The 26569-nt window shown below is 37.3% G+C and overlaps 1 protein-coding gene across 1 annotated transcript in view; it reads left to right on the top strand.

The window, feature by feature from the left end:
- The window catches only part of LOC100473203 (pregnancy zone protein-like), a 70565-nt gene extending 65185 nt beyond the window's left edge, over window positions 1-5380 (top strand). Inside the window, exons 30-35 of the mRNA XM_034645728.1 lie at window positions 218-436; window positions 601-728; window positions 2091-2181; window positions 2836-2904; window positions 3852-3954; window positions 4636-5380. Coding sequence (XP_034501619.1) covers window positions 218-436; window positions 601-728; window positions 2091-2181; window positions 2836-2904; window positions 3852-3954; window positions 4636-4718 — 693 coding nt within the window. The 3' untranslated portion in view covers window positions 4719-5380. The remainder of the gene's footprint in view (window positions 1-217; window positions 437-600; window positions 729-2090; window positions 2182-2835; window positions 2905-3851; window positions 3955-4635) is intronic.
- Window positions 5381-26569: the final 21189 nt, after the last annotated feature.

Below are 26569 nucleotides of genomic sequence, written 5' to 3'. Positions count from 1 at the left end.
AATTGACATCAATAATCTTGTATTTCATTTGCAAAAACTGTAGCATAACTCTGATGATGCCCAAAAGGCAGAGAAAGGGGAAAAACAATGAATAGGTGTATACTTCAGGGGGAAAAAAGCCAGTATCCCCTTGTGGTAACCAACACAGACTTTGGGGGGAAATCCCTGTACCAAAAACTTACTCTGTGGGAGGGGGTTCTCCACTCATCTCTTCCAGGACACAGTGGTGGCTCTCCAGGCCTTGTCCAGATATGGAGCAGCCACCTTCACCAGGACTGGGAAGCCCACACAGGTGACCATTCAGAATTCAGGGGCATTTGTCACAAATTTCCAAGTGGACGACAACAACCGCCTATTGCTGCATCAGGTCTCATTGCCAGAGCTGCCTGGAGAATATTCCATAACAGTGACTGGAGACAGATGTGTGTATCTTCAGGTGAGACTTCAGTTATGTGGGAAATTTTAGCCTCACTGGATGAAAGGGGAGCTCTGATCTTTCCTTCCTAGACAAGTGAGGGGCAAATCAGAAAAATTGAATGATGAAAAAGGGAGGAGTCCCAGGTAAGGAGAGAATCTGATGGTTTGCTTGGTGTTCCACAGACATCCATGAAATACAATACTCTTCCAGAGATGGAGGACTCCCCATTTGCCTTGAAGGTGAGGACTGCACCCCATACTTGTGATGGCCCCAAAGTTCACACCAGCTTCCAGATCTCACTGAATGTCAGGTAAGACCTCTGACTGAATCACCTAATCCTGAGTCTAACAGCTACCTGGAGCCTTCAGTAATTAATAATATATTTCAAGCTATGCTATATATACTTGTGTGTGTGTGTGTGTGTGTGTATACTATATATAGTCTTGTATCATTGCAAAGTGATCCTTTTCTCCAGCGATTTTTTTGTCTTAAAGTTTCAGTAATACTTGAAAAGCATTTAAAAGCAAAGTCTTAAACTTTCAAATAAAAAATGTAGACTATTCAAATGTTCTAATAAATTCCTGCTTTTACACTGATTTTTGTTCAACTCATCGCTGAAGAATAAATTACTTTCCAGAAAGATTTGTACTTTGGGTTGAATTAGGTTTTAGGTTGAATTTAGGTTGAATTAAGTCTTCCTTACCTTTTTCGAATAATTAAATTCTATTTTATTATTTTTCTAATCAAATACACAAATGGTGAATGCTAATATTAAATAGAAGTATAAATTAAATATAAAATATAGAAATTACATCAAAAACTTATAGGAATTTGGGGCCCATGGGCGGCTCAGTCAGATGAGCAACCGACTCTTGGTTCAGGTCATGATCTTGTGTTGCTGAGATCCAGCCCTGTGTCTGGCTCCACACGCAGCACAGAGTCTGTTTCAGATTCTCTCTCCCTCTGCACTCCCACCCTCCCCACTCGCACATGCTTTCTTTCTAAAATAAACAAATAAATAAAATCTTTCATTAAAAAAAAATACAGGAATCCTAAGGAAGCGTGGCAACATATACTACTATGCATCTGCTACTAATGATATTGATATTGTAAAACAAACCGTATTTCAGACAACCAACCTAATTAGTAAACTTCAATCTATTCAGAGTATAAAGTGATATTGTAAAACAAACCGTATTTCAGACAACCAACCTAATTAGTAAACTTCAATCTATTCAGAGTATAAAGTGTAAGAGTCTCTCTGATCTCACAACACGTTGGAGCCTCGCTGGAGACATGCTGCATTCAAGTTAACTAAAAATAGAAAAGTAATACCTGCTAAAATAATAAATGTGTAGTATAAATGGAGTATTCAAAAGCTGGCAATGTGTTAATGAAAGCAGATTTCCAAGCTCCACTCCCAAAGATTCTTGATACGATAGTTTTGGACTGGGATCTAAACATCTATGATTTTAGTAAGCCATAGATCTGATGTACATTCAGGGTTCCAAACATCAATGTCATACATGTCCAGGAAAAAGATATTTCGAGGAGTTATGATGTTACAGAAAACTTAATGAAGATGGGCATGTTTCTGGTAGGTCTTGAAGGAGGGACTCTGGTTTCTTTCACATACGAAAAGCTCTTACTCCTTTTTCCTTTGACACTGCAGTTACACAGGGAGCCGTCCTGTCTCCAATATGGTAATTGTTGATGTGAAGATGGTGTCTGGTTTTATCCCCTTGAAACCAACAGTAAAAATGGTAGGTGTAGTTTAAACCTAATAGATCTCATACAAAAGGATGCTCTGTATCTTCAGACTAAGACCACACCAATATCAAAGCCTTATCAATAGAATCCTGTCTCAAGAAATAGTCTTCCCAAACCCAGGAAATTCAATGCAATAATTGCTTATTTGTCTCTAAGCTGAGGGACTTGTGTGAAACTAGAAAAACATGAGAGGAGTGCCTGTCCTTGAGCCATCACTGTCTAGTTAGGGACTTAAAACACATGGACATGAAACTTTATTTTACCAGAACAATGCAAGAAAGACAGATTATGATTAAGTACCAAATTGTCTGATATGCTTTAAAAAATTTGGTAATGATAAAGTCAATGTGAACTAGAATCATCACAGATGCCAGAGGGTCTAATTGTTTCCTGGATATCAAAGCATGGTGGAAATCCTGATCTGAAAATACCTGACTTCCATCTCTTCATAGAAAGCCAGGTGATTTTTTCAGTCAAGACATGACGATATTGAAGCCTGTATCCAAATCTGATTCCTCCCCCTCACCATCTTTTATATCTTTGATGTACCCTAGCTATTTAATCATGAAAATGATTTCTAGGAATCCTACCCCTGCTCTCAATCAGCTCTCATTTTCTAACTTTTTGACTTTTCTCATTTTCCTCAGCTTAAAAGATCCAGCCATGTAAGCAGGATGGAAGTAAGCAATAACCATGTCCTCATTTATTTGGAACAGGTAACAGTCTGACATTGTGGCAGACACTATACACACTGGTGGTCTTTTTAAGTGGGTCTCTTCACTGGAAAATAAGTATTATGAGGAAAGCAGTAATTAGTAGCACTCTTCCAGGAAGTTCCCTTATTCTATTCTAAGAGAATAAAAATCTCCTTTTAGATCCATGGAATCTTCTGCTTTCTTTAATTATGTTAAAATTGGAAAATGAGTATTTCTATGGAATTTCAAGTAGAAATCAATAGAACAAAAAGTTTATTTTGTCTGTTATTTTAAAGACCTCCTCCAAAAGAATAAATATACCACATGGTGGTTGATCAATGGTACTATAAACATTCTAATATATCACTATATAAAAGAAAAGAAAATAGAGACCTCATGAATATCTTTAAATCTGACTATAAAGCAAAGGGAATGATTTATCCAGGCACACAAAAAGAATAGTTTAATAATTACAAATGGTACAAAAGCCAAGTCTCTGCATCATAGAAATCATTCACATGGGCCCAGAGAGTGAATGTCATACAAAAGACTACAAGAGAATATGGATTGTCTCAGCTGTTTAGGAGAAAAGCAGCGAAATTTTATTCATAGTAAAGTGTTTTCAAAGTTGCATATAAAACCCATCTTGGGGGCACCTAGGTGGCTCAGGTTGTGGTCTCCGGGTCATGAGATTGAGTCCCACATCAGGCTTCAGGCTCAATGGGGAGTCTGCTTGGAATTCTCCCTCTCCTTCTGCCCCTCCCTCTGCTCGTGCGCACTTTCTCTTTCTGTCTCTCTAAAATAAATGAATAAATGTTTTTAAAAATACAAAAATAAAACCCATCTTGTCATCCATAAATGTTTGCTTACCTAAAAGACACTAATGCATACGAATCAGAGAACAATAAAACTATAATTTACTCAGGGAAGAGGGAAGGAGGCTTCATTACTCCCACTTTTCCTTTTAGGTAACAAATCAGACACTCAGCTTTTCCTTCATGGTTCTGCAAGACATCCCAGTAAGAGACCTCAAGCCAGCGACTGTTAAAGTCTATGATTACCATGAGACAAGTAAGTCAAAGGAAACTGAAACAATGAAAGAATCTCAACCCAGCGCCAAGAAATGGATTCTGTTGTAACAGTAGATCCTAGATTTACTCCATTCAGTCGGTGGTACATCTATTTGTCTCTTTGCTTTGAGATACATAGTGTAGAAACTATTAACAGAACAAACTTATCAATATCTGTTGAGTCAGAAACTTAGAAATTTGAAAAGAAAGATAATATTTGGTCACTGCTCTCAAATAGTTTAGAGACATAGAGAATGTAATACACATAAAAAGATAATGTAATGAGGAAAAGCAGTTTATGACAAATAAGTGTTAGAATATAGATATTTTAACTATCCTGTTCAACACTTGTATATTTATGCAGTTTTGACAATCTTGATATGATGTACTTTTCTCCAAAAGTAAAGTGAACAGACTTTATGGGCTCCAGTTTATAGATTTATTTTTTTAAAAGATTTTATTTATTTATTTGACAGAGATAGAGACAGCCAGCGAGAGAGGGAACACAAGCAGGGAGTGGGAGAGGAAGAAGCAGGCTCATAGCAGAGGAGCCTGATGTGGGGCTCGATCCCATAATGCCGGGATCACGCCCTGAGCCGAAGGCAGACGCTTAACCGCTGTGCCACCCAGACGCCCCTATAGATTTATTTTTTTGTCGCCTTTCACCCAACGATTCTTTCAGATGAGTCTGCCATTGCTGAGTACATCGCCCCCTGCAGCACAGGTAAGAGGTCACATGCTAAGACTACCATCTTTCCACATTAACTATGCTCCCTAAACTTTCTTCTAAGTTTAAAATCCTCTACAAGTCTTTTCCTAGACCCGAGACAGTTCATAGGACACATTCTCACACAAAGAGAAAACTGTGGAGAAGAGTGCTTACTCTGTAGGACTCCAACTTCAGATATTCACACCATTAATAGTGAAGTCAATAAGTGTTGTTTGCTTGTTTGTTGGTGGGATAGCTGTCCCTAATAGGCAGCGTTTTACATCACAGCTAATTTGTTTCCTTCAGACAAATTCTAGCCCAACATCTGTTTTTGTAAATGAAGTTTTTATTGGAACAGAGCCACGCTCATTACATTATTTTCTATAGCTACTTTCAAAAGTTGAGTAGCTATGATATAAGCCACATGGCCTGCAACATTCAAAATATTTACCATATGGCCTTCCACAGCAAAAGTGTGCCAACCTCTGTTCTAGCCCATTCTGCTGCCCAGACTCAACTGAGGGAGTATTCCTGAGGAAATCCCACAACTTTCCTACATTTCTCTTTTCTCCATAGATGCAGACCATGGCAATGTTTGAGGACCATAATTAGGCTACATATTTTACTGGATGCCCTGTCCTGTACTTCTATTTAAAAGAAATGGAGTTGTTTGTCTCCGTGAAACAGACATCAAAGAAGCTTGTTGAATAAACATATGTTTCTGGTCAAGCTATCGTTTGTTCAGTCGTTTACTTATCAAATATTAATTACATGTTCACATGCGGAGTTATATAATTTTAAATAATGCAAAGAATACAGCTGTGTAACAAATCTACTTATAGTTCAGCTGTGGATATTAGATATAAAGTCAAACAGAGAATAACTGATAATAGTTTACATTCTGGGAGACCTCAAGAAAAAACTCATCCATTGATCTAGGAAACCTTTGCTTAGAGAGAGATAAGTAAGTAGAATTGATTAGTAACTAGGAAGGCACAAATATTTTTTGAGAGGAAACTGGAAATATTTGTCTTTGTCCCTAAGCTAAGACATCTCTTCACAAGAGACTAAAATGATTGGAGTAAAAGAATGTGTTAGAGACAGGCAGTATTGTGCAGTGGTTAAATTCTAGATGCAGGGGCCAGACTGCCTAGAGACAAATTCAGACTCCATCCTTCCTCACCAACTGAGGAGGGCAGTTACTTAACCTCTCTGCTTCAGATTCCTCACAAAGAAATGGGAATAACAGACCCTCCTTCAAAGTATTCTTATGAGGATAAACTATTCTCATGGAAGAGGGGAAAGAGAAATAGCTGAATCAAACAAGGGCTCTTAAAGCTTTGGCTAAAATGAGTATATAACTTCCATTTTCATTCTATTGGCTAAAGCAAGTCACATGACCAAGCCAAACTATAATGGGGCACTCATTCAGTATGTTCTCACTTCCCCTCATGGGAAAAATCACAGACCGTGGGGGACTCTCCTGGCACTAAACTGTGCCACCTTGGGGGAAGGTGATGAAGGCAAAGTAAAAATATCCTCTTACCCTCTTCAGTGAATCTATTCTTGGATTCCACTCCCCCCAGGTGTGTTGGGACTTTCCCCACCAGACTCTCCAACTCCCCCAAAGTACTTTTATCCATAACTGCTAAAATCAATGTTCTGTGGGGGGTGATGGTACAGAACTCTTATCTGATGGTGTCCCCTCTCATTTTCAGCCCTACTGTAGGTTTCTTCCTATCTTCAACGTTCTTTAAATGGGTGATTGGGAAGAGGAAAGAAGGGAAATGGACCTACATTTGATTCAGAAGCCAAATTATCTTTAAGTTGCTGCCCCCTTGGTGAAAGAATTCTCAACCCACATTTTTGAGGAGGAATTTTGTCTATTTACTTTTTATTTTTAACTCATATGGGTCTTCTCCTCCCCCTCCTCCTCCTTCTCCCCCTCCTTCTCCCCCCTCTCCCACACCTCCACCTCCCCCTTCTCCTTCTCCCCCTTCTCTTCTCCATTCTCTTCCTCTTCCCCCTTCCCCTCTCCCTCCCCCTCCTCTTCCTCCACCTCCTCCTTCTTCAGAAAATCAAATATTGACGTAATTTTATATTTGCATATCATTTTAAACATCTCAGAGACTTTTCTATATATTTCATTTTATCTAAACCATTTTGCAACTCATAATGAAATAATATATCTAGGTCTTTAACACCAACAACTGCTAACATCACAAAGAGAGATAATTAGACATTCTGAGCATCCTGGTGGATGAATATAATAGTTTCTATGAAGTAGCATTGCCAAAAAATTAAATCTAATTCTCTGTTCCTGAGAAAAATATAAGAAACAGTATGAAAAATCATTCTCCTTGGCCTTCCTCGGAATCAAAGGCAGTGTTTCAAATGGAAAATTTAGAAGAAGTCTTTAAAGATGACCCAAAAGATCTGATTCCAAATGAATGTGGGAATTTTGTAAGAAACAAGAGGTTTCTCAATCACAGGGATTAGATAGGACAACAAGAGGGAGGACAGAAGAGCAGGTCAGCCAGGAGTCTAAGAAAGCCTCTCCTTAATCCAGACCACTTTTTGATTTCACCTTAGGTTTTCCAAAGAGAAAAGAATAAACTATGCACTAATCCTTCCCTTCAAATGATGCAGGTAGCACCATTTATCACTATGAATTTTGATCCTTTTTTTATGAGGTCAAGTATTGCTGATCCATTTTCACATAAGGAATGGGAGAAGTAATAAACAGAGATTAACACATTTTTCCAACATTTCACTACTCCCAGAAAAAAAGTTAAGTCTCTTAATGCTAGTGCTCTTTATTAAATCCTGGGATTAAAATTCCACATTTCTAGGATCATATTTTTGCTTGCACAAGCAGGAAAAATATATGTGTGGGCAGTAATGACATTATCAGATAGAGACCCAAGAAGAAATTGAGAGGGGGGATAATTTTATCCACTCCTGTATGAGAAAATCATAACATGGGAGACTAACACCAGAAGTCTTTGTGTGTTTTTATCCAATAATGTGAGGTTATGGAGATGTATATGTAAAAATGGAAATTACCAAAATGATAACTGGACTGTTTTCCCTTCCTTTACCTTTTCCTTTCTCTTTTTTCAAAAAGAAATATATATAGATATATATATCTATTATATGTGTGTGTATATGTGTGTGTGTGTATATATATGTATACCCACACACACACACACATACCTGAACTGAAGCTATACATGCTTGTTTTTCTTTCAAAATACGTGAAATATTTCTCAGTTTCCCAACTTCCTTCCCTGAATAGCATGGAAGGATAACTTATTGAAACATTGCTGGTGTTTTGTTTTCACTTCTAAAAAGGATTTGGGAAGAATGTGATCTCTGCTGATCCTAATCCTTTGTTTTTCCCTTCCCTATTTCAAAAGTGTAGCCAGGCCCTTGGGTTCTCTTGTCTTAAGAATTTTCAAGGTTAGAAGCAGAGGTTACTTAACGATAACTTTGTGAAAGCCTGCCTGCTGAGCAAATTACTTACTCTAGGTGCCTCTGAAGAAGAGGAGAAAGAAGTTTTTTGCACGAAGGGAAGAGTAGAAACCCAATTGGCAGGGAGAATCCAAAACCAGGAGTTGGGTGGAGGTTTGTGTGATCCAAAACAGTGGACATCCGTGGTCCCCTCCCTCACTGTACCCAAGAGGAAAGACAGGGCCTCTGAGTTAAATGGCTATGTGAGGCCCCCTCTGAACCACAGAATTCTCAGTCTCAGCAAACATTCTCATGCCCAAATCTAGCATAGAAGCAGCCAAGCAGCCAGGCTTCAAAGGCACTAAGGGGTTAGACAATGACATAGTCATATCAGGAGTAGCCACTTCAAAGAAACACTAAAGCAATCTTCCCAAACATTTTGCATCACAAATCCCACTGTGAGAAAAGCTCTAATAAAAGCTAAGACTAATTCTCAGACAGCAATTTGGAAGAATGGAAGCAGAATTTAATTCAACATAAAAAAAAGAATGTTCTATTTCTTGAGTGCCACAGTTTGTGGTCCCTAATTCATATCAGCTACAGCAATAAGTGTTCTTAAAAATATGCCAACACTCCTGAAAGTTGAAAGTTCTTATTCTAATTTGCCATAAATGGAACCATCATCAGTTTCTTCCCTCCTTTTTGATAAGAATATTTAACATAAGGTGCGCCTGGGTGGCACAGCGGTTAAGCATCTGCCTTCGGCTCAGGGCGTGATCCTGGCGTTATGGGATCGAGCCCCACATCAGGTTCCTCCGCTGTGAGCCTGCTTCTTCCTCTCCCACTCCCCCCTGCTTGTGTTCCCTCTCTCACTGGCTGTCTCTGTCAAATAAATAAATAAAATCTTTAAAAAAAAAAAAAAGAATATTTAACATAAGATCTACCTTTTTTTTAATATCTTTAAAGTTCATCCATGTAGTAGCAAATGGCAGAATTTCCTTCTTTTTTAAAGCTGAGTATATTCCACTACATGCATATGTCACATTTTCTTTATCTATTCTATTGTCCGTAGACATTTAGGTTGTTTCCATGTATTCGTTATTATAAATAATGTTTCAATAGACATGAAAGAGCAGATATCTCTTTGAGATCCTGATTCCAATTCTCTTGGGTAAACACCCAGAAGTGTAATTGCTGTATCCTAAGGTAGTTCTATTTTTAATTGTTTGGGGAGCCTCTATACTGTTTGCCATAATGTCTTTACCAATTTACATTTCCACTGACAGTGTACAAGGAGTCCCTTTTCTCCACACCCTTCTAAACACTTGTTATCTTTTGACTTTTTGATAATGGCTATCCTAACACTTGTAAAGTACTTACCTCATTATGTTTTTATTTGCATTTCCCTGATGATTATTGATGTTGAACACCTTTTCATATACTGATAGGCCACTTGTATGTCTTCTCTGGACAAATGCCTATTTGGAGAAAAGGTCTTTTGCCCTTTTTTAATCTTTTTTTTTGGTGTTGTTTTGGGGGTTTTGGTGGGGGAGGTTTTCTTTTTTTTTCTTTTTTTTTTTTTTTTGGTTTTTTGCTATTGAGTCATATGAGTTCCTTATATAATTTGGATATTAACCTTTTATCAGATACATGATTTGCAAATTATTCTCTCCCGTTCTGTAGGTTACCTTTTCACTTTGCTAATGATTTTCTTTTCTGTGCAGAAGCATTTTAGTTTGATATAGTCCATTTGTCTGTTTTTGCTTTTGTTGCCTATGCTTTTAGTGTCATAGTCAAGAAAGCATTGCCAAGCCTTTTGTTCTCTCTGTTTTCTTCTAGGAGTTTTACAGTTTTATGCTTAAGTCTTAATCCATTTTGAGTTGATTTTTGTATATGGTGTAAGATAAGGGCACAATTCTTTTGTATGTAAATATCCAGTTTTCCCAAAAACATTTATTGAAGAGACTATTCTTTCCCCATTGTGATTCTTGTCCCCCTTGCTAAAGATCAATTTACTATAAATGTGTCCGTTTATTTTGGGGCTTTCTCTTTTGTTCCATTGGCCTATATGTCTGTTTTTATGCCAGTACTGTACTTCTTTGATTGCTACAGCTCTGTAATATAGTCTGAAATCAGAAAGTGTGATGCCTCCTGCTTTGTTCTTGCTCAAGATTGCTTTGGCTATTCAGGCTCTACAATAGTTGGAGATGTTAACAACCCTCTATCAGAAATAGAGTTACAACAGGCAGAAAATCAGTAAGGATATAGTTGAACACAATAGCACCATCAGCCAACTGGATATAATTGATATCTATAGACTACTTGGTCCAAAATCAGTAGAATACACATTCTTCTCAAGCTCACATGAAATATCATCAAAACAGACCACATTCTGGGCCATAAAATGCACCTTAACAAATTTAAAAGAATGGAAGTCATACAATACTTGCTCATAGACCACAATAGAATTAAACAAGAAATCAATAATAGAAGGATACCTTGGAAATAAAATACTTGGAGATTTAAGAACATGTTTCTAAATAATACATGAGTCAAAGAATAAATCTCAAGAAAATTTTAAAATATTATGAACTGATATTATGAAATTGTAATAAAAATACAACTTACTAAATTTCTGGGACACAGCGAAAACAGTGCTTAGGGGATATTCATGGTATTGAATGTATATATTAGAGGGGGGAAAAATCACTTAACATCAATAGCTTAAGCTTCCATCTTAAGAAATTAGAAAAAGAAAAGCAAATTAAATCCAAAGTAATTATAAGAAAAAAAATTAACAATTAAAACAGAAATCAATGAAACTAAAAAGAGGAAATCAATTGAGAAAATCAATGATACCAAAAGCTGCTTCTTTGAAAAGATTAATAAAATTAAAACCTCTTTAGGCTAACCAAAAAACAAAGAAAGATGGCCCGAATTACTAATATCAGAAATGAAAACAGAGACATTACTAGAGATCTCATGGACATCAGGATAATAAAAGAATACTATAGACAATTCTATGCCCATAAATTTAATAATCCAGATGAAACTAGCCAATTCCTCAAAGGACACTTTGGCAAAAACTCACAAAAGAAGAAACAATTTGCATAGGTCTATATCTATTAAAGAAATTGAATCAATAATTAATAATCTTTCAAAACAGAAACCACCAGGCCCAGACAGGTTGACTGGTGAATTCTACCAGACATTTAAGGAAGGAATCATACTAATTCTCCATAATTTCTCCCAGAAGATAGAAGCAGGGGAAGGACTTTCTAACTCATTCTATGAGTCCAGTATTAATTTAATACCAAAATAAGACAAAGACATTACAGGAAAACTACAGAGCAATATGTCTCATAAGCATAGGGGCAAAAATCCACAACAAAATATTAGTAAATCAAGTCCAACAATGTATAAAAGAATTATACACAATGACCAAATGGGATTAATCCTAGGTATGCGAGGCCAGTTCAATATTTGAAAATCAATTAATCATCACACCAATAGGCTAAAGAAGAAAAATCATATGATCATATCAATAAATGCAGAAAAAGCATTTGAAAAAATCCAACACCCATCCATGATAGAAACTCAGCAAATTAGGAACAGAGGGGAACTTCCTCAACTTGACAAAGAATATTCACTAAAAACTTAGAGCTAACATCACACTTACTGGTGAGAAACTAGAACTTTCCCACTAAGATCAGAAGAAAGGGAAGGATATCCCCTCTCCCCACTCCTTCCCAATATCATCCTGGAAGTCCTAGCTAATGCAATAAGGGGAAAAAAGGAAATAAAAGTTATATAGAGTGGGAAAGAAGAAAATAAAACTGTCTTTGTTCAAAGAGAACATGATTGCTTGTGTAGCTGTGTGAAAGAAACAACAACAAAAAAACCCCTCCTAGAACTAATAAATGGTTATAGCAAGGTCACAGTATACAAAGTTAATATAAAAAAGTCAATTGCTTTCTTAAACACCAGCAATGAAAAAGTGGAATTCGAAATTTAAAACACAATACCATTTATATTAGCACCCACACAAAAGTGAAATATTTAGGTCTCTATCTAACAAAATATATATAAAATCCTTATGAGGAAAACTATAAAATTCTGATGAAAGAAATCAAAGTACTAAATAAATGGGGAGTTATTCCACGTTCATGAATAGAAAGACTCAATATTGTCAAGTTGTCAGTCTTTCCAACTTGATCTACACACTTAATGCAATCCCAATCAAAGTTCCGGCAAGTTATTTTGTAGATACCAACAAATTAATTCTAAAGTTTATATAAGGAGGCAAAAGACCCAACACAATATTAAAAGAAAAGAACAAATTTGGAGGATACCCATTATCCAACTTTGAGCCTTAGTAATTAAGATGGTATGGTTTGGTGAAAGAAAAGACAAATAGATCAATGGAACAGAATACAGAGCCCAGAAACTGACCAACATGATCTTTGATAAAAGAGCAAAGGAAATATAATAGAGTGGACAGACTTTTCAACCAATGGGGAAAGAAAGGAAGGAAGAAAGAAAGAAAGAAAGANACACACACACACACACACACACACACACACATATATTTTGTACTTTTTCCCCCCTTTCTATTTCAGTTCAGAAACAGGTAAAAGACAAAAAGGGAAGAAAAGAGAGGGAGAGAGGAGAAAGAGGGGAAGGAAGGAAGGAAGGAAGGAAGGAAGGAAGGAAGGAAGGGAGGGGAGAAAGGAGGGAGGGAGGGAGGAAGGGAAGAGTCTGGGTCTGGGGGGGGGAGGGAAAGAGAGGGGGAGGGTAGAAAGGAAAGGATCTAGATACTCTTATATTCTTCACAACCTTATACTCTTCACAAAAATTAATTGACAGTGTATCATAGACTTAAATGTAAAACACAAAACTAAAAAAAACAAAACAAAACAAAAAACCCTAGAAGATAACAGGAGAAAATCTGGGTGACCTTGGGTATGGCGGTGACTTTAGATACATAGCAGAGGCACAATCTATAAAAGAAACAATTGATAAGATGGACTTCATTAAAATTAAAAATCTGCTCTGTAAAAGATGCTGTCAATAGAATGAAAAGATAAGCCAAAGACTGGGAGAAAATATGTGTTAAAGACATATCTGATAAAAGACTGTTATCCAAAATATTTTTAAAAACTCTTAAAACTCACTAATAAGGCAACAAACAACTTCATTAAAAAATGGTCAAAAGTCTGAACATATACCTCACCAAACAAGATATATAATAGCAAATAAACATATGAAAACATGCTCCACATCATATGTCATCAGAGAAATGTAAATTAAAACAGTAAAATACCACTACACACCTATTAGGATGACAAAAATTCAAAACACTGAAAAACACCAAATGCTGGTGAGACTATGTAACAGGAGCTCTCGTTCACTATTGGTGGGCATGCAAAATGATACAGCCACTTTGGCAGACAGTTTGGCAGAGTCTTACAAAACTAAATTTACTCTTGCCATACAACCCAGTGATTGCACTCCTTGGTATTTACCCAAATGAGATGGAAAATTATGTCCACACAAAAACCTGAACATAGATGTTTCTATAAGCTTTATTCATCATTGCCAAACTTGGAAGCAACCAAGATGTCCTTCGGTAGGTGGATAGATAAGTAAACTGTGATACATCCAGACAACAGAATATTATCTAGTACAAAAAAAGAAAAGAGCTATCAAGCCATGAAAAGACATGGAGGAACCTTAAACATATGCTATTAAGTGAAAGGAACTAATGTGAAAAGGCTACATAATGTATGACTCCAACTATATGACATTCTGGAGAAGGCAAAAACTGGAGAAAGAGCAAAAGATCCGTGACTACTAGTGGTTAAAGGAGAGGATTGGATGTGGAGGCAGAGCCCAGAGAATTTTTACGGCAGTGGAATTATTCTGTATGACACTGTAATGGTGGGTACATGTCATTATACATTTGTCAAAACCCATAGAATGCATGACAGGAAGAATGAGCCCTAATGTAAACTATGGACTTTGGGTGATAATGATGTGTCATCGAAGGTTCATTATTTGCATTCATTATTTGCATACCACCCTGGGACAGGATGTTCTTTACAGGAGAGGCTGAATATGTGGGGGCAGGGGTAAATAGGGACTCTATGTGCTTTTGATTTTGCTGTGAATCCAAAACTACTCTAAAGAAGTCAATTTTATATTTTAAAAGAACAAGTATATATAGCTTTCAACTCCATGTAGATCTTGAAGGCCTCCGGGTTCTTAGGTATATCTCTCTTTCCTTGGACCTCAGTAATTAGTCCAAATGCCCACTCCAACTTTCAAACCCTTTAGGCCACTATTTCCTTCTTACTCTCAGTATATGACCTTGCCCCATATTTTCCTGAAAAACAGATTGAGTATCAGCTGAGAGCACCAGAACTTTCCTTTCTACCATCCCAAGCAGATCAGAACCTATACTAATCCTGTCTTCCATCCTTTCTGGGTCAGAGAAGATATGTCCTCCTCCTCTCTGAGGATAATCCCACCCATTGTGTTTGGGACACCAGGCTTTTTTAAATTTGTTAAGTAAATAATTTAATTTATTAAATTAATGTATTTAATTTCTCTCTCTATTGGATCTTTTACCTCAACTAATAAATATGTTGAAATTGACCCCATTTTATGGAAAAAAAGAGCCAATTTTTAAAAAATAAACTTTCCTGTCGCTCAATTCACCATACCTACCATTCTGTTTCTCTCTTTTCTTTTGCAACTATTTTTTTTTCTTTCTTAACTAGATACTAATTAACAATCCCTGAAGAAATTAATCTTACATTCTTGCCCCCACAGAAAAATAGCATTTTACCAAGATAATCCTATATAATATCTAGACCTATGTCTGTTTGCCAGTTTATTTTTTTATTTTATTTTGTAAGCAGCTCATGTCTACTAAAGTAAATTTGGGAAATGCCGTTAAGTCACTAAAGAAGTAATAATTAGCTACCTCTTCCCTTCATTTCCTGAACAATTCAGTCCAGTGCCACTAGATGGAGCCAGCTAAACTGGCTGCCACACTGAATTAAAGAGAGTCAATCTTGTAGAGTGGGGTGTACAACACTGACCAGGGTGAGAATGCTCACCAAGGGGGGTGGTGTGGTTCAAGCCGTCAGAGCCAGAATAAGATGAGGAAGGTGTTCTTATGGATGGGGTAGTCCATCTGTGGAATATAGAAGGTATCGGGCTATGAAGCCAATCAGAGTATGGATGTATGGATGTATGGATGTCTAAACATACATACATTCCCTAACTCTGTTTGCTGAGAGAGGCTGGTATACCTACAGCCCAGTTTCTGATTTTTAATATTATCCTCTAAAAACAGCAAAAGCCATAAGTCCTTAGAGAAACGATGATTCTGGGTTTGGAGAAGGGAAATTATAAGATGAGCCTGAAATATTCTAGACCTGAAAATAAAGAATCATTCAAAGAATGATGAGGACATGTCAAAAGGACTCAGAAGCCAGCTTAAAAAGTGGCCAATTTAGCATCCAAATAATGACAGTAAGAGATTATAACCCATTAAATAAAACAGGAAGCCATGACTCCATATTGGCATAAACAAATAAATGAATTCATTGAAATTTTGATGAGAAGCAGGATATTTACATAGTAAGATAGTACATAAAATATTTATTAATTATAAACGAAAAATAGTTTTATAGGCCAGAAGCCTGGTATATATCACCTTAATCAAGTGATCAAATTTAATATTGCCAAAAATGGGAGAGAGTGAAACTTATGCCACCTACATTAAGAACACAGTCTGGGATATTCCTACTAAAGAGGTAAATATCTTCTACACATTTCTACTTGAATGTCTTATAAACACATCAACTTTTGACCCTCCTCCTCACTTTTCCTCTCCTCCTATGTGAACTGTCTTGCTAATGACAGGATCATGACTTAATCACCTAAATTTACTCTCTCTACCTCCATTCTTGATCCTAACCTAAAACACCATTATCTCTCATCCTGTAAGAACCTCCTTTCTGATCTCTTTGCTCATCTCGCTCTCTTAAATCCATGCCCTACGTAGCAATCATAGCTTTTTAATGTCTATAAGAGTACACCACTCTTTTGCTTAAATGCTTTTCGTCGCTACTTATTACAATTGGAGTAATAGTCAATGCCCTTGCGTGACCCAGACCTTTCTCTTTAAACTCATGTCAATATCCTCCCTACGCACTCTGCTCCACTCACACTGGCTCTCTTCCACTGTCTTAAATGCTCCAAGTTATTACGTAGGGATCAGCCAAATGTCACTTCCTTTTCCGGATATCTGCCAATCTGTCTTCCATATTGCTACCAGGATGATAGTTCTGGAGCACAAAATTGATCGTCTCACTTCTCTGTTTTAGAATCTTTTGGTGAAGACCTTTAGCTTAGCACCAGTTCCCTGTGTTCTGGCCCCTGCCTCCTCCTCTGCTGCCACTTCCTCCTCTTGTGCTCCTCACATGTGGCCTTGACTGTGTGCAGGGATTCAGGGAGACCATGCCCTTCACATCCCCATGTGTTGTCTCCTCTTCCTACTCTATCATCTGAAGAACTTCTGCTCTTCCTTCTAAAGTCAGATCCATGGGTATCATCCCCAGGAGCTTTATCTCTGTCAGATTTAGGTGTCCCCCTACCACTTCCCCAACATGCTAGATTGAGGTTTTCAAGGCACTTGACGCACAGTGATGTCATCATTTATTTATTCATCTGTCAATCAATAGATGAAGTTCTCTCAGGGCTTTTCAGCTTCAGGAATCACAGAGCTCCCCCTATAGAGTAAGTGGGCAACAAATGATGGTGAAATGAGTGACTTGTTTACATAAAGTACCATTGCGAATTGCACAAATTAGTTTGTTTTTGTTGTGGGTCTATGAATTGTGCAGCTAAAGATATTTTTCAGATAATTGGAATGAAAATTTTCAAGGTTCACCCACCTTTTCAAAAGTCTCTTAGCTTGTTCTCCTTAAAACATTTACTGTATGGGTGTTTTTTGTTGCTGTTGTTGTTTTTAATGGGTAGCAATCACATGGCTCAAACACTAGAACATATAAAAAGCTATACAGTGGGGGTGACTGGGTGGCTCAGTTGGTTGAGCTTCCGACTCTTGATCTGGGCTCAGGTCATGATCTCAGGGTTGTGGGATCCTGAGTTGTGGGATGGAGCCCTGCATCAGGCTCTATGCTCAGCGGGGAACCTGCTTGAGATTCTCCCTCTCCCTCTCCCTTTGCCCCTCTCCCCCACTTGCACATACTCTCTCTCCCTCCCTCTCTTAAATAAATAAATAAATCTTAAAAAAAAAAAAAGCTATACTGGGGCGCCTGGGTGGCACAGCAGTTAAGCGTCTGCCTTCGGCTCAGGGCGTGATCCCGGCGTTATGGGATCGAGCCCCACATGAGGCTCTTCGCTATGAGCCTGCTTCTTGCTCTCCCACTCCCCCTGCTTGTGTTCCCTCTCTCGATGGCTGTCTCTGTCAAATAAATAAATAAAATCTTTAAAAAAAAAAAAAAGCTATACAGTGAAAAGCTGGCTTTTCACCTTGCTCCAGATTTGCCTACTTCTCAGTCACTCCCCCCTTTAGGCAATACTTCTTCTTAGTGTTTTATGTAACTTTCCAAACTGTCAATACCCAAACAAATATGATTATTCACTCTTACTTCCACCTTGTTAACATAAAAGGTTAACATAAACTCACTTTTCATTTTCACATAATGTATCTTAAACATGTTTCCATATCGGTGGAGAGTTTTTTCACAGCTTCACTGCATTACATCATATGCATGTCCCATATCTTATTAACCTGCTGCCTATTGATGTAAATTTGCGCTGTTTCCAGTCTTTTACTACTACAAACAAAAAAGCAATGAATAATCTTGAACACACATCATTTCACAAGAATGCTAATAAAACAACAGACTGAATTCCTAGAAATATAACTGCTGAGTCAAATGATTTGTGCAATTATAGAGGTTTTTTGTGATTTATATTGATAGATAGATGTTTTCTATATTGACAAATGTTGCTGCATATCAATTTTATGTCCAGCTAACTTACTGATTCTCATATTGTTTGATGTAGTTTCTTGGTTGGTTTTTATATTTTCCAGGTATAAATTATCTCATATTCAGATAATCCTCATTTCATCTCTTCCTTTTATACTTAATACCTCTATTTTACTTTATTTGTATTTGCTGAAATGTTTAGAACAAACTTAGAATAGTGGAAATAGCCTTTTTCTCTTCTTTCTTCCGTATTGTAAATACTTCGATGTTTTCATATCAAGCATGGTCCTGGCTTCCAGGAAAAGATAACATATACATATAATTATGGAATTAACCATCCATTCTTCTTTTACTGACTTTTTATAAAGAGCAGATATGCTTCAAATCTCTTCCTACATCTATGGAAACAAAGTCAACTTGGTCGTGATGTAAAATCAGTACTTCTTTGATGAGCTGTTGGATCATGTTTACTAACTTTTCATTTAAGACATGTTATCAATATTCCTGAATGAGATTAGTTTCTATGTTATCTTTGCCAGGTCTGTGTATCAATGTTATACCCAGTTCATAAAAACAAGTTTGAGTTTCTTGTTTTTCCACACTCAGAAACAGTTCACACATTTTTGAGCACATTAAGTGAAATAATTAAAGCAGGATGCTCAGCACAATGCCTGGGACAAAGTACTTAGAAATATTAGCTATTACCAACTTTCAGTGATTCTAAGATATGCATTTTTCCACATCTCTGAAATCAGAATGTGTGTTACAATCAGTAGGGTAACATAATTTAATTAGATGAGGTTCTTTTCTTTAAATAGTGCCTTAGATAATAGTGTCCATTATATCAATGATGTCTTAGAGGTGATAAAATGCAGTAATATAACTTCTCTCCACTATGCCCATCGATATTAAACTAGTAACTAAGTCCCTCTCCCCAGTCGCAACCTTACTTTGGGCCCTCATTTTCTCTCACTGCTACACTGAAATAGCCTCCTGATTGGTCTTCTTGTCTCCTACATGCTCTACTCCAACGTGTGTGCCACCTTCCTACCAGAGTGATCGTGCTTCTCCCACATCTAACTCATTTCTACAAGTTGCCTACAGAATGAAATCCAAATTCTTCCCTACGGCACAAAAGGCTCTAACTCTCTCTCTGGTCTTATCCCTAAGCCCCAGCCAAGCTGAATTCCTTTCTGTACTTGCAGATTACCTAACACCCCATGTGGTTTCAAAACCCATGTTTTTCATCACATTGACCTATCTACTTAGAATATATTTTGCACCTGTCTCTGTATCAGCTAGGAATCCCTCTGGCAATAAATAACAGAAAAGCAACTAGTAGTTGTTTAAACAAATAAGAAAGAAGTCCATAGGTTGACATTTCAAGGTTGATACAATTGCCCAATAATGTTGGCAGAGACCAAGGCCCTTTCTATCTTTTGGACTGACTTAGCACGCAGACCTTCATCCTCCTCCTGTTGCTTCATCATCTCAAGGTGGTCACTGGACCTTCAAGCATCACATCCATTTTCCATACAGGAAGAATGAGGACAGGCATTCATTGTGACTACTGCAACTTTCTCTTTTTACTAAGAAAGCAAAAGTCTTCCATAAGCCCACCCTCCAGCAGTTTTCCATTTATATGTCATTGGTCAGACTAGATGAAGCTAGACCCATAGCTTGAAGATGGCTAGGGAGAAGGATATTGTGTGAGTAGTTAAGCCAATGAGCAGTGTCTGCAGTGGTCTGCTGGGCAAATATCTTCTCAATTTTTGAGACTGATCTCAAGAATTATACCTTAGGAATTTAGGATATATATCATCATTAAATGAATATTTATTAAACATCTAGTACATACCAGGTACTGTTCTGTTCTAGGCTCTGGGGATATAGCAATGAACAAAATCCTTTCCTTTGTGAAACCTTTATCCTAGTATTTACCCTTTGATCCAATATGTCTACTTCAAGTAATTTGCCTTTCAGACTACTCTTCAAAAACATGGATGCTCCAAAAACAGACATGTAGATCAATGGAACATCATAGAGAACCTAGAAATAGACACTCAACTCTATGGTCAAGTAATCTTTGACAAAGCAGGAAAGAATATCCAATGGCAAAAGTCTCTTCAACAAATGGTGTTGGGAAGATTGGACAGCCATATGGAGAAGAATGAAACTGGACCATTTCCTTGCACTATACACAAAAATAGACTCAAAATGGATGAAAGACCTAAATGTGAGACAGGAGTCCATCAAAATCTCCTCTCCTAGAGGAGAACACAGGCAACAACATCTGTGGCTTTGGCCACAGCAACTTCTTGCTAGACACATCTCCGAGGCAAGGAAAACAAAGGCAAAAATGAACTATTGGGACTTCATCAAGATAAAAAGCTTTTGCACAGCAAAGGAAACAGTCAACAAAACCAAAAGATGACTGACAGAATGGGAGAAGATTTTTTCAAATATCTTATCGGATAAAGGACTAGTATTCAAAATTTATAAAGAACTTATCAAACACAACACCCAAAGAACAAATAATCCAATCAAAAAATGGGCAGAAGACATGAACAGACATTTCTCCAAAGAAAACCTACAAATGGCCAACAGACATGAAAAAATGTTCAACGTCATTCGGCATCAGGGAAATACAAATCAAAAGCACAGTGATATACCACCTCACACCAGTCAGAATGGCTAAAATTAACAAGTCAGGAAACAACAGATGTTGGCAAGGATACAGAGAAAGGGGAACCCTCCTACACTGGTGGGAATACAAGCTGGTGCAGCCACTCTGGAAAACAGTATGGTGATTCCTCAAAAAGTTGAAAATAGAGCTAACTTATGACCCAGGAGTTGCACTACTGGGTATTTACCCAAAAGATACAAATGTAGTGATCTGAAGGGGCACCTGCACCCCAATGTTTATAGCAGCAAAGTCCACAATAGCCAAACTATGGAAAGAGTGCAGATGTCCATCAACAGAAAAATGAACAAAGATGTGATATATATATATACAATAGAATATTACTCAGCCATCAATAAAATAAAATCTTGCCATTTGCAATGACACAGATAGAACTAGAGGGCATCGTGCTAAGCAAAATAAGTCAATCAGAGAAAGACAATTATACATGATCTCACTGATATGTGGAATTTAAGAAACAAGGCAGAGGATTACTGGGGAAGAGAGGAAAAAATGAAACAAGACAAAACCAGAGAGGGAGACAAACCATAAGGAACTCTTAATCATAAGAAACAAACCGAGGGCTGCTGGATGGGAGCGGTGTGGAGGCATGGGGTAATTGGGTGATGGACATTGGTGAGGGTGTGTGTTGTAACGAGCCCTGGGTATTATATAAGACTGGTGAATCACAGGGGCACCTGGGTAGCGCAGTCGTTAAGCGTCTGCCTTCGGCTCAGGGCGTGATCCCGGCGTTATGGGATCGAGCCCCACATCAGGCTCCTCCACTATGAGCCTGCTTCTTCCTCTCCCACTCCCCCTGCTTGTGTTCCCTCTTCTCGCTGGCTGTCTCTATCTCTATCAAATAAATAAATAAAATCTTAAAAAAAAAAAAAAGACTGGTGAATCACAGAACTCTACCCCTGAAACAAATAATATGTGTGAAGTAATTGAATTTAAATTAAAAAAAAACTAAAACAAAAACATAAACGCTCATTAATGCAATAACTAGAATAACAAAAAAACATTGAATATCAGTATGGCATTGATTAATTATAATATAAATGTAATAAGTCAAATATCTCAAATGAACATATTTCTCTTAATTTATATATTTATGCTGACATGGATAGTTATCTTCAATACATATTTTAATGGAAAAAAATGTAAAGTAAAATGTATAGTATAGTAAAACCACACTTTTAAAAGAAAACCATGACAAAATTTGTGTGGAATCTCAAGGGACCCTGAATAGCCAAAATGGCTTTGAAAAGAAGAATAAATTTGGAGGATTCACACTTCTTGATTTCAAAAATATTACAAACCTATAGTAATCAAAACAGTGTAGTACTGGCATAAAGATAAAGAAATCAATGAAAGAGAATAGACAGCCCAAAAACAAATCCTCACATAGATAATCAAATGGTCTTCACCAGCAGTGCCAAGACCATTCAAGAGGGAAAAGACAGTCTCTTCAACAAATGATTATGGGAAAACTGGATTTCCACATGCAAAAGAATGAAGTTGAACCCTTATCTTTCATACCATACAAAAATTAACACAAATCAGGTTAAAGAAATAAATGTAGGACCTAAAACTATAAAATTCTCAGAAAAAAACAGAGGGAAAAGCTTTATGACATTGGACATGGCAATGATTTTTTTTTTTTTGGCTATGACACCAAAAGCACAGGCCAACAAAAGCAAATAACATAATTGAGACAACATCAAACTTAAAAACTTTGGTACATCAAAACACATGATCAACAGAGTAAAAACACAACCAATAATGACAAAAAATACTTTCAAATCGTATATTTGATTAAGGGTTAATATCTATAATATATAAAGAAGTCCTACAACTCAACAATAAAAGATCATAACCAGATTTGTTAAATTAACAAAAAGCTTGAATAGACATTTCTTCAAAAATGATATACAAATGGCCAATAAACACACAAAAAGATGTCAGCATCACTAATCATCAGAGAAATGCAAATCAAAACCATAGTGATATATTATTTTACACCCATTAGAATGGCCACTATCAAAAACAAATAAACAAAAACGAGGATGTGGAGAAACTGGAACTCTGACCACTATGGGTGGCATTGTAAAACCGTGCAACTGCTATGAAGAGCATGGTGGTTCCTCAAACAACTAAGCAGAGAACTACCATATGATCCAGCAATCTTGCTTTTGAGTATATATCAAAAAAAAAAGGAAGAAAGAAAAAGAGAAAGAAAGAAAGAAGAGAAAAGAAGAAAAGAAAAGACAATTGCAGAATAAACAATTACCAAAAAATTAAAATATGTTTGCAGTCTACAGCCTCCTTTTTCATTATGGGAAAATTACATCATTATGTCTAACTAATTAATAGAGTTATTTGTGATTATTGCTCTTTTTGGGCTCTTGGACCCAATTTTAATGGGGAGGGGGGTGATCCTCCCACATACGACAAGCAAGTCTCCAGGCACCAGCTGGGTGTCCTACAATTCACACAATTCTGACACCATCTACCTGGAAATAGCATCAGGTTCTACAGGTTAAGGGTTCAGTCCTACAAGCCTGCCCCATAACCACCACCTCAAGCACCAGTTGTAAGTACAAGCTGTTACCTGTGCTTCTGACTACAGGTTGGGAGTTCCAATGGCCCCCCACTGGGTTAGATTAATTTGCTAGAGCAGCTCACAGAATTCAGGGAAACATTTTACTTAATAGATTATCAGTTTATTATAAAAGGATGTAACTCAGGAACCCCAAATGGAAAAGATGCCTGGGGCAAGGTATGTGCAATGGAGCGTGGAGCTTTCATGCCTTCTCTGAGTACAGCATCCTCTTGGCACATCCACGTGTTCACCAACCCAGAAGCTCTCCAAACCCAGTCTTCCTGAGTTTTTATGGAGACTTCATTACATAGTCATGATTGATTAAACCATTGGCCACGGGTGATTGATTCAACCTTCAGCCCCTCTCCCCTCCCCAAGCATCACGGTATGGGTGTAGGGGACCGAAAGTTCCAGTGCTCTAATCACATGATTAGTTCTCTGGTCAATCAGCCCCCCATCCTTAGGTGGGGTTTAAAAGTCATCTCATAAACATAAGAAACATATCTGTCCCTCTCAACACTTAAGAAATTCCAAGGGTTGGGGAGTTGTGAAAAAGACCAAATATAGACAAAGACTAAATATAAATGGGAAATATATATTTGGTCTTCTGAATGACCAAATATATATTTTTCTTGTAAAGCACAATATTGCAGTTACCAAAAGCTGAAAACCAAAATTTTATACACGCACATTTATTAAAGTAACACCATTTTTTCATACTCTTTGCTTTGTAAATAGCATGATTTTACCTCCAAATTATACTGCATTATTTCAAATTAAGTGATAGGAGACTACATATTTATAACTTGCCATGAAAATACATGAATTATAAGAACAATGATTTTTAAAACTCAACAGCTTTTAATAATATCTTACAAAACATATTCCATTATTTATTTCTTACACATTGCTATAGTACTACTAGAAATTGTAGGTTATTTAAATAACTCACAGTTCAACTAATGGTTAAATAACCTTTGGGCATGATAAAAAAAAAAACAAATAAATTAGAACATTTAAAGCTCTTAGAACATTACTCAGTTCACCCATACAGTATGTACTATGTAATTACTAGCTATTGTCTCTATTGTTGTTAGTATTGTCTTTAACATCTAAGTAATTAAAGCTTGACATATAATTTCACCTTTTCCTATTCTTAAAATCTGATTCCACTGTTTTCTCCTAGACTAAATATAACTCTCTAAAATGAAGGTTCTGGGGCGCCTGGCTGGTTCAGTCGGTTAAGCCTCCAACTCTTGATTTTAGCTCAGGTCATGATCTCCGGGTCATGAAATTGAGCCCCATATTGTGGACTAGGCGTGGAGTCTCCTTACGATGCTCTCTCCCCCTTTCTGCCTGCCCCTCCCCCATCTCTCTCTCTGTCCCTTTCTCTCTCTCTTTCTCAAATAAATAAATAAAATGAAGTTCCCGACACTAAAAAGTTCCACAGTGAATAGGAGAGCCTCAGAAAACAAAGTGGATTCATATGGTGAAACAATCCTATGTGTGTCATTGCACACATGTGCATGCACACACACAATTTTTCATTCACCAAAAGAAAATTCACCCTGCAACATATCCCCTATTCTGCTTCATATTCAAAAATGAACTACATGTAGTTAAAGATAAAAATATAAAATACCAAAACTTAAATTAGGAAAACAATATAGCAGAATATTCTTTTACAATTTTGAGGTTCAAAAGGACTTCCTAATCAGGAAATAAAAACCCTAAACATGGCGCCTGGGTGGCACAGCGGTTAAGCGTCTGCCTTCGGCTCAGGGCGTGATCCCGGCGTTATGGGATCGAGCCCCACATCAGGCTCCTCCGCTAGGAGCCTGCTTCTTCCTCTCCCACTCCCCTTGCTTGTGTTCCCTCTCTCGCTGGCTGTCTCTATCTCTGTCGAATAAATAAATAAAATCTTTAAAAAAAAAAAAACCCTAAACAAAGCTAATATACAAGTAACAGATTTCCTACAGGTGACAATGACGCAGTACACCACTAGTAATCATGTACTCACAAAAGAAAAGAAATATATAATACACCCCTCCCTATCAGATTGGGAAAATTTTAAAAGATGTGGAAAAGTAGTCTTGAGCACAGCTGGAAAAAGATAATTAGCAAAGGGCACCTGGGTGGCTCAGTCAGTTAAGTGTCTGTCTTTGGCTTAGGTCATGATCCCAGGGTCCTGGGATCGAGCCCCACGTTGGGCTCCCTGCTCAGTGAGGAGTCTGCTTCTCCCTCTCCCTCCACTCCTCCCCTGCTCATGCTCTCTCCCTCTCTCTCTTGCTCACTCTTTCTCTCAAATAAGTAAATAAATAAATCTTAAAAAAATAAAAAGATAACTGGCAGAGTCATTTTAGAGACGTGACAATACCCCTACAAAGTTTTAAAGGTGTACGCTCAGGGTGCCTGGGTGGCTCAGTCAGTTAAGCATCTGCCTTCAGCTCAGGTCATGATCCCAGGGTGCTGGGATCGAGCCCCACATTGGGTTCCCTGCACNTAACTGGCAGAGTCATTTTAGAGACGTGACAATACCCCTACAAAGTTTTAAAGGTGTACGCTCAGGGTGCCTGGGTGGCTCAGTCAGTTAAGCATCTGCCTTCAGCTCAGGTCATGATCCCAGGGTGCTGGGATCGAGCCCCACATTGGGTTCCCTGCTTATTGGGGAGCTTGCTTCTCCCTCTCCTTCTAATGCTCCCCCTGCTTTTGTTTTCTTGCTCTTTCTGTCAAATGAATAAACAAATAACATCTTTAAAAAAAATTAAAAAGGTGTACATTCCTTGATCTAACAAACTCACTACAAAGTCATCATACAAAAAAACTTCTACATGCCCAAAAGTATTGTAAGGACTGTCACTGAGTTCTATTGTTTGTAATAAGTTGCTTTAATCCAGGCACTGATTCCACTATATCGCAATGTAAAATCCCATAAAATAGATTATTTGCGGATATCCGTACTCTTTAGAAACATAAAGGAGTAAATGAAACTTGAACTTAAAAGATAAAACACTGAGCTTTTTGATAACTTTGAGAAACTATACCAAGCATATTGTTTGAATAGAAACCACCTCAGGGTTTGTTATGCCTTTTTATCTTTGTACATTCAAATATTTTTCCCATCAAAAATTA

Source organism: Ailuropoda melanoleuca, chromosome 16, assembly GCF_002007445.2.
Source record: "Ailuropoda melanoleuca isolate Jingjing chromosome 16, ASM200744v2, whole genome shotgun sequence".
In the NCBI taxonomy this organism is placed as follows: Eukaryota; Metazoa; Chordata; class Mammalia; order Carnivora; family Ursidae; genus Ailuropoda; species Ailuropoda melanoleuca.
This window is presented reverse-complemented; position numbering and strand designations above follow the sequence as displayed.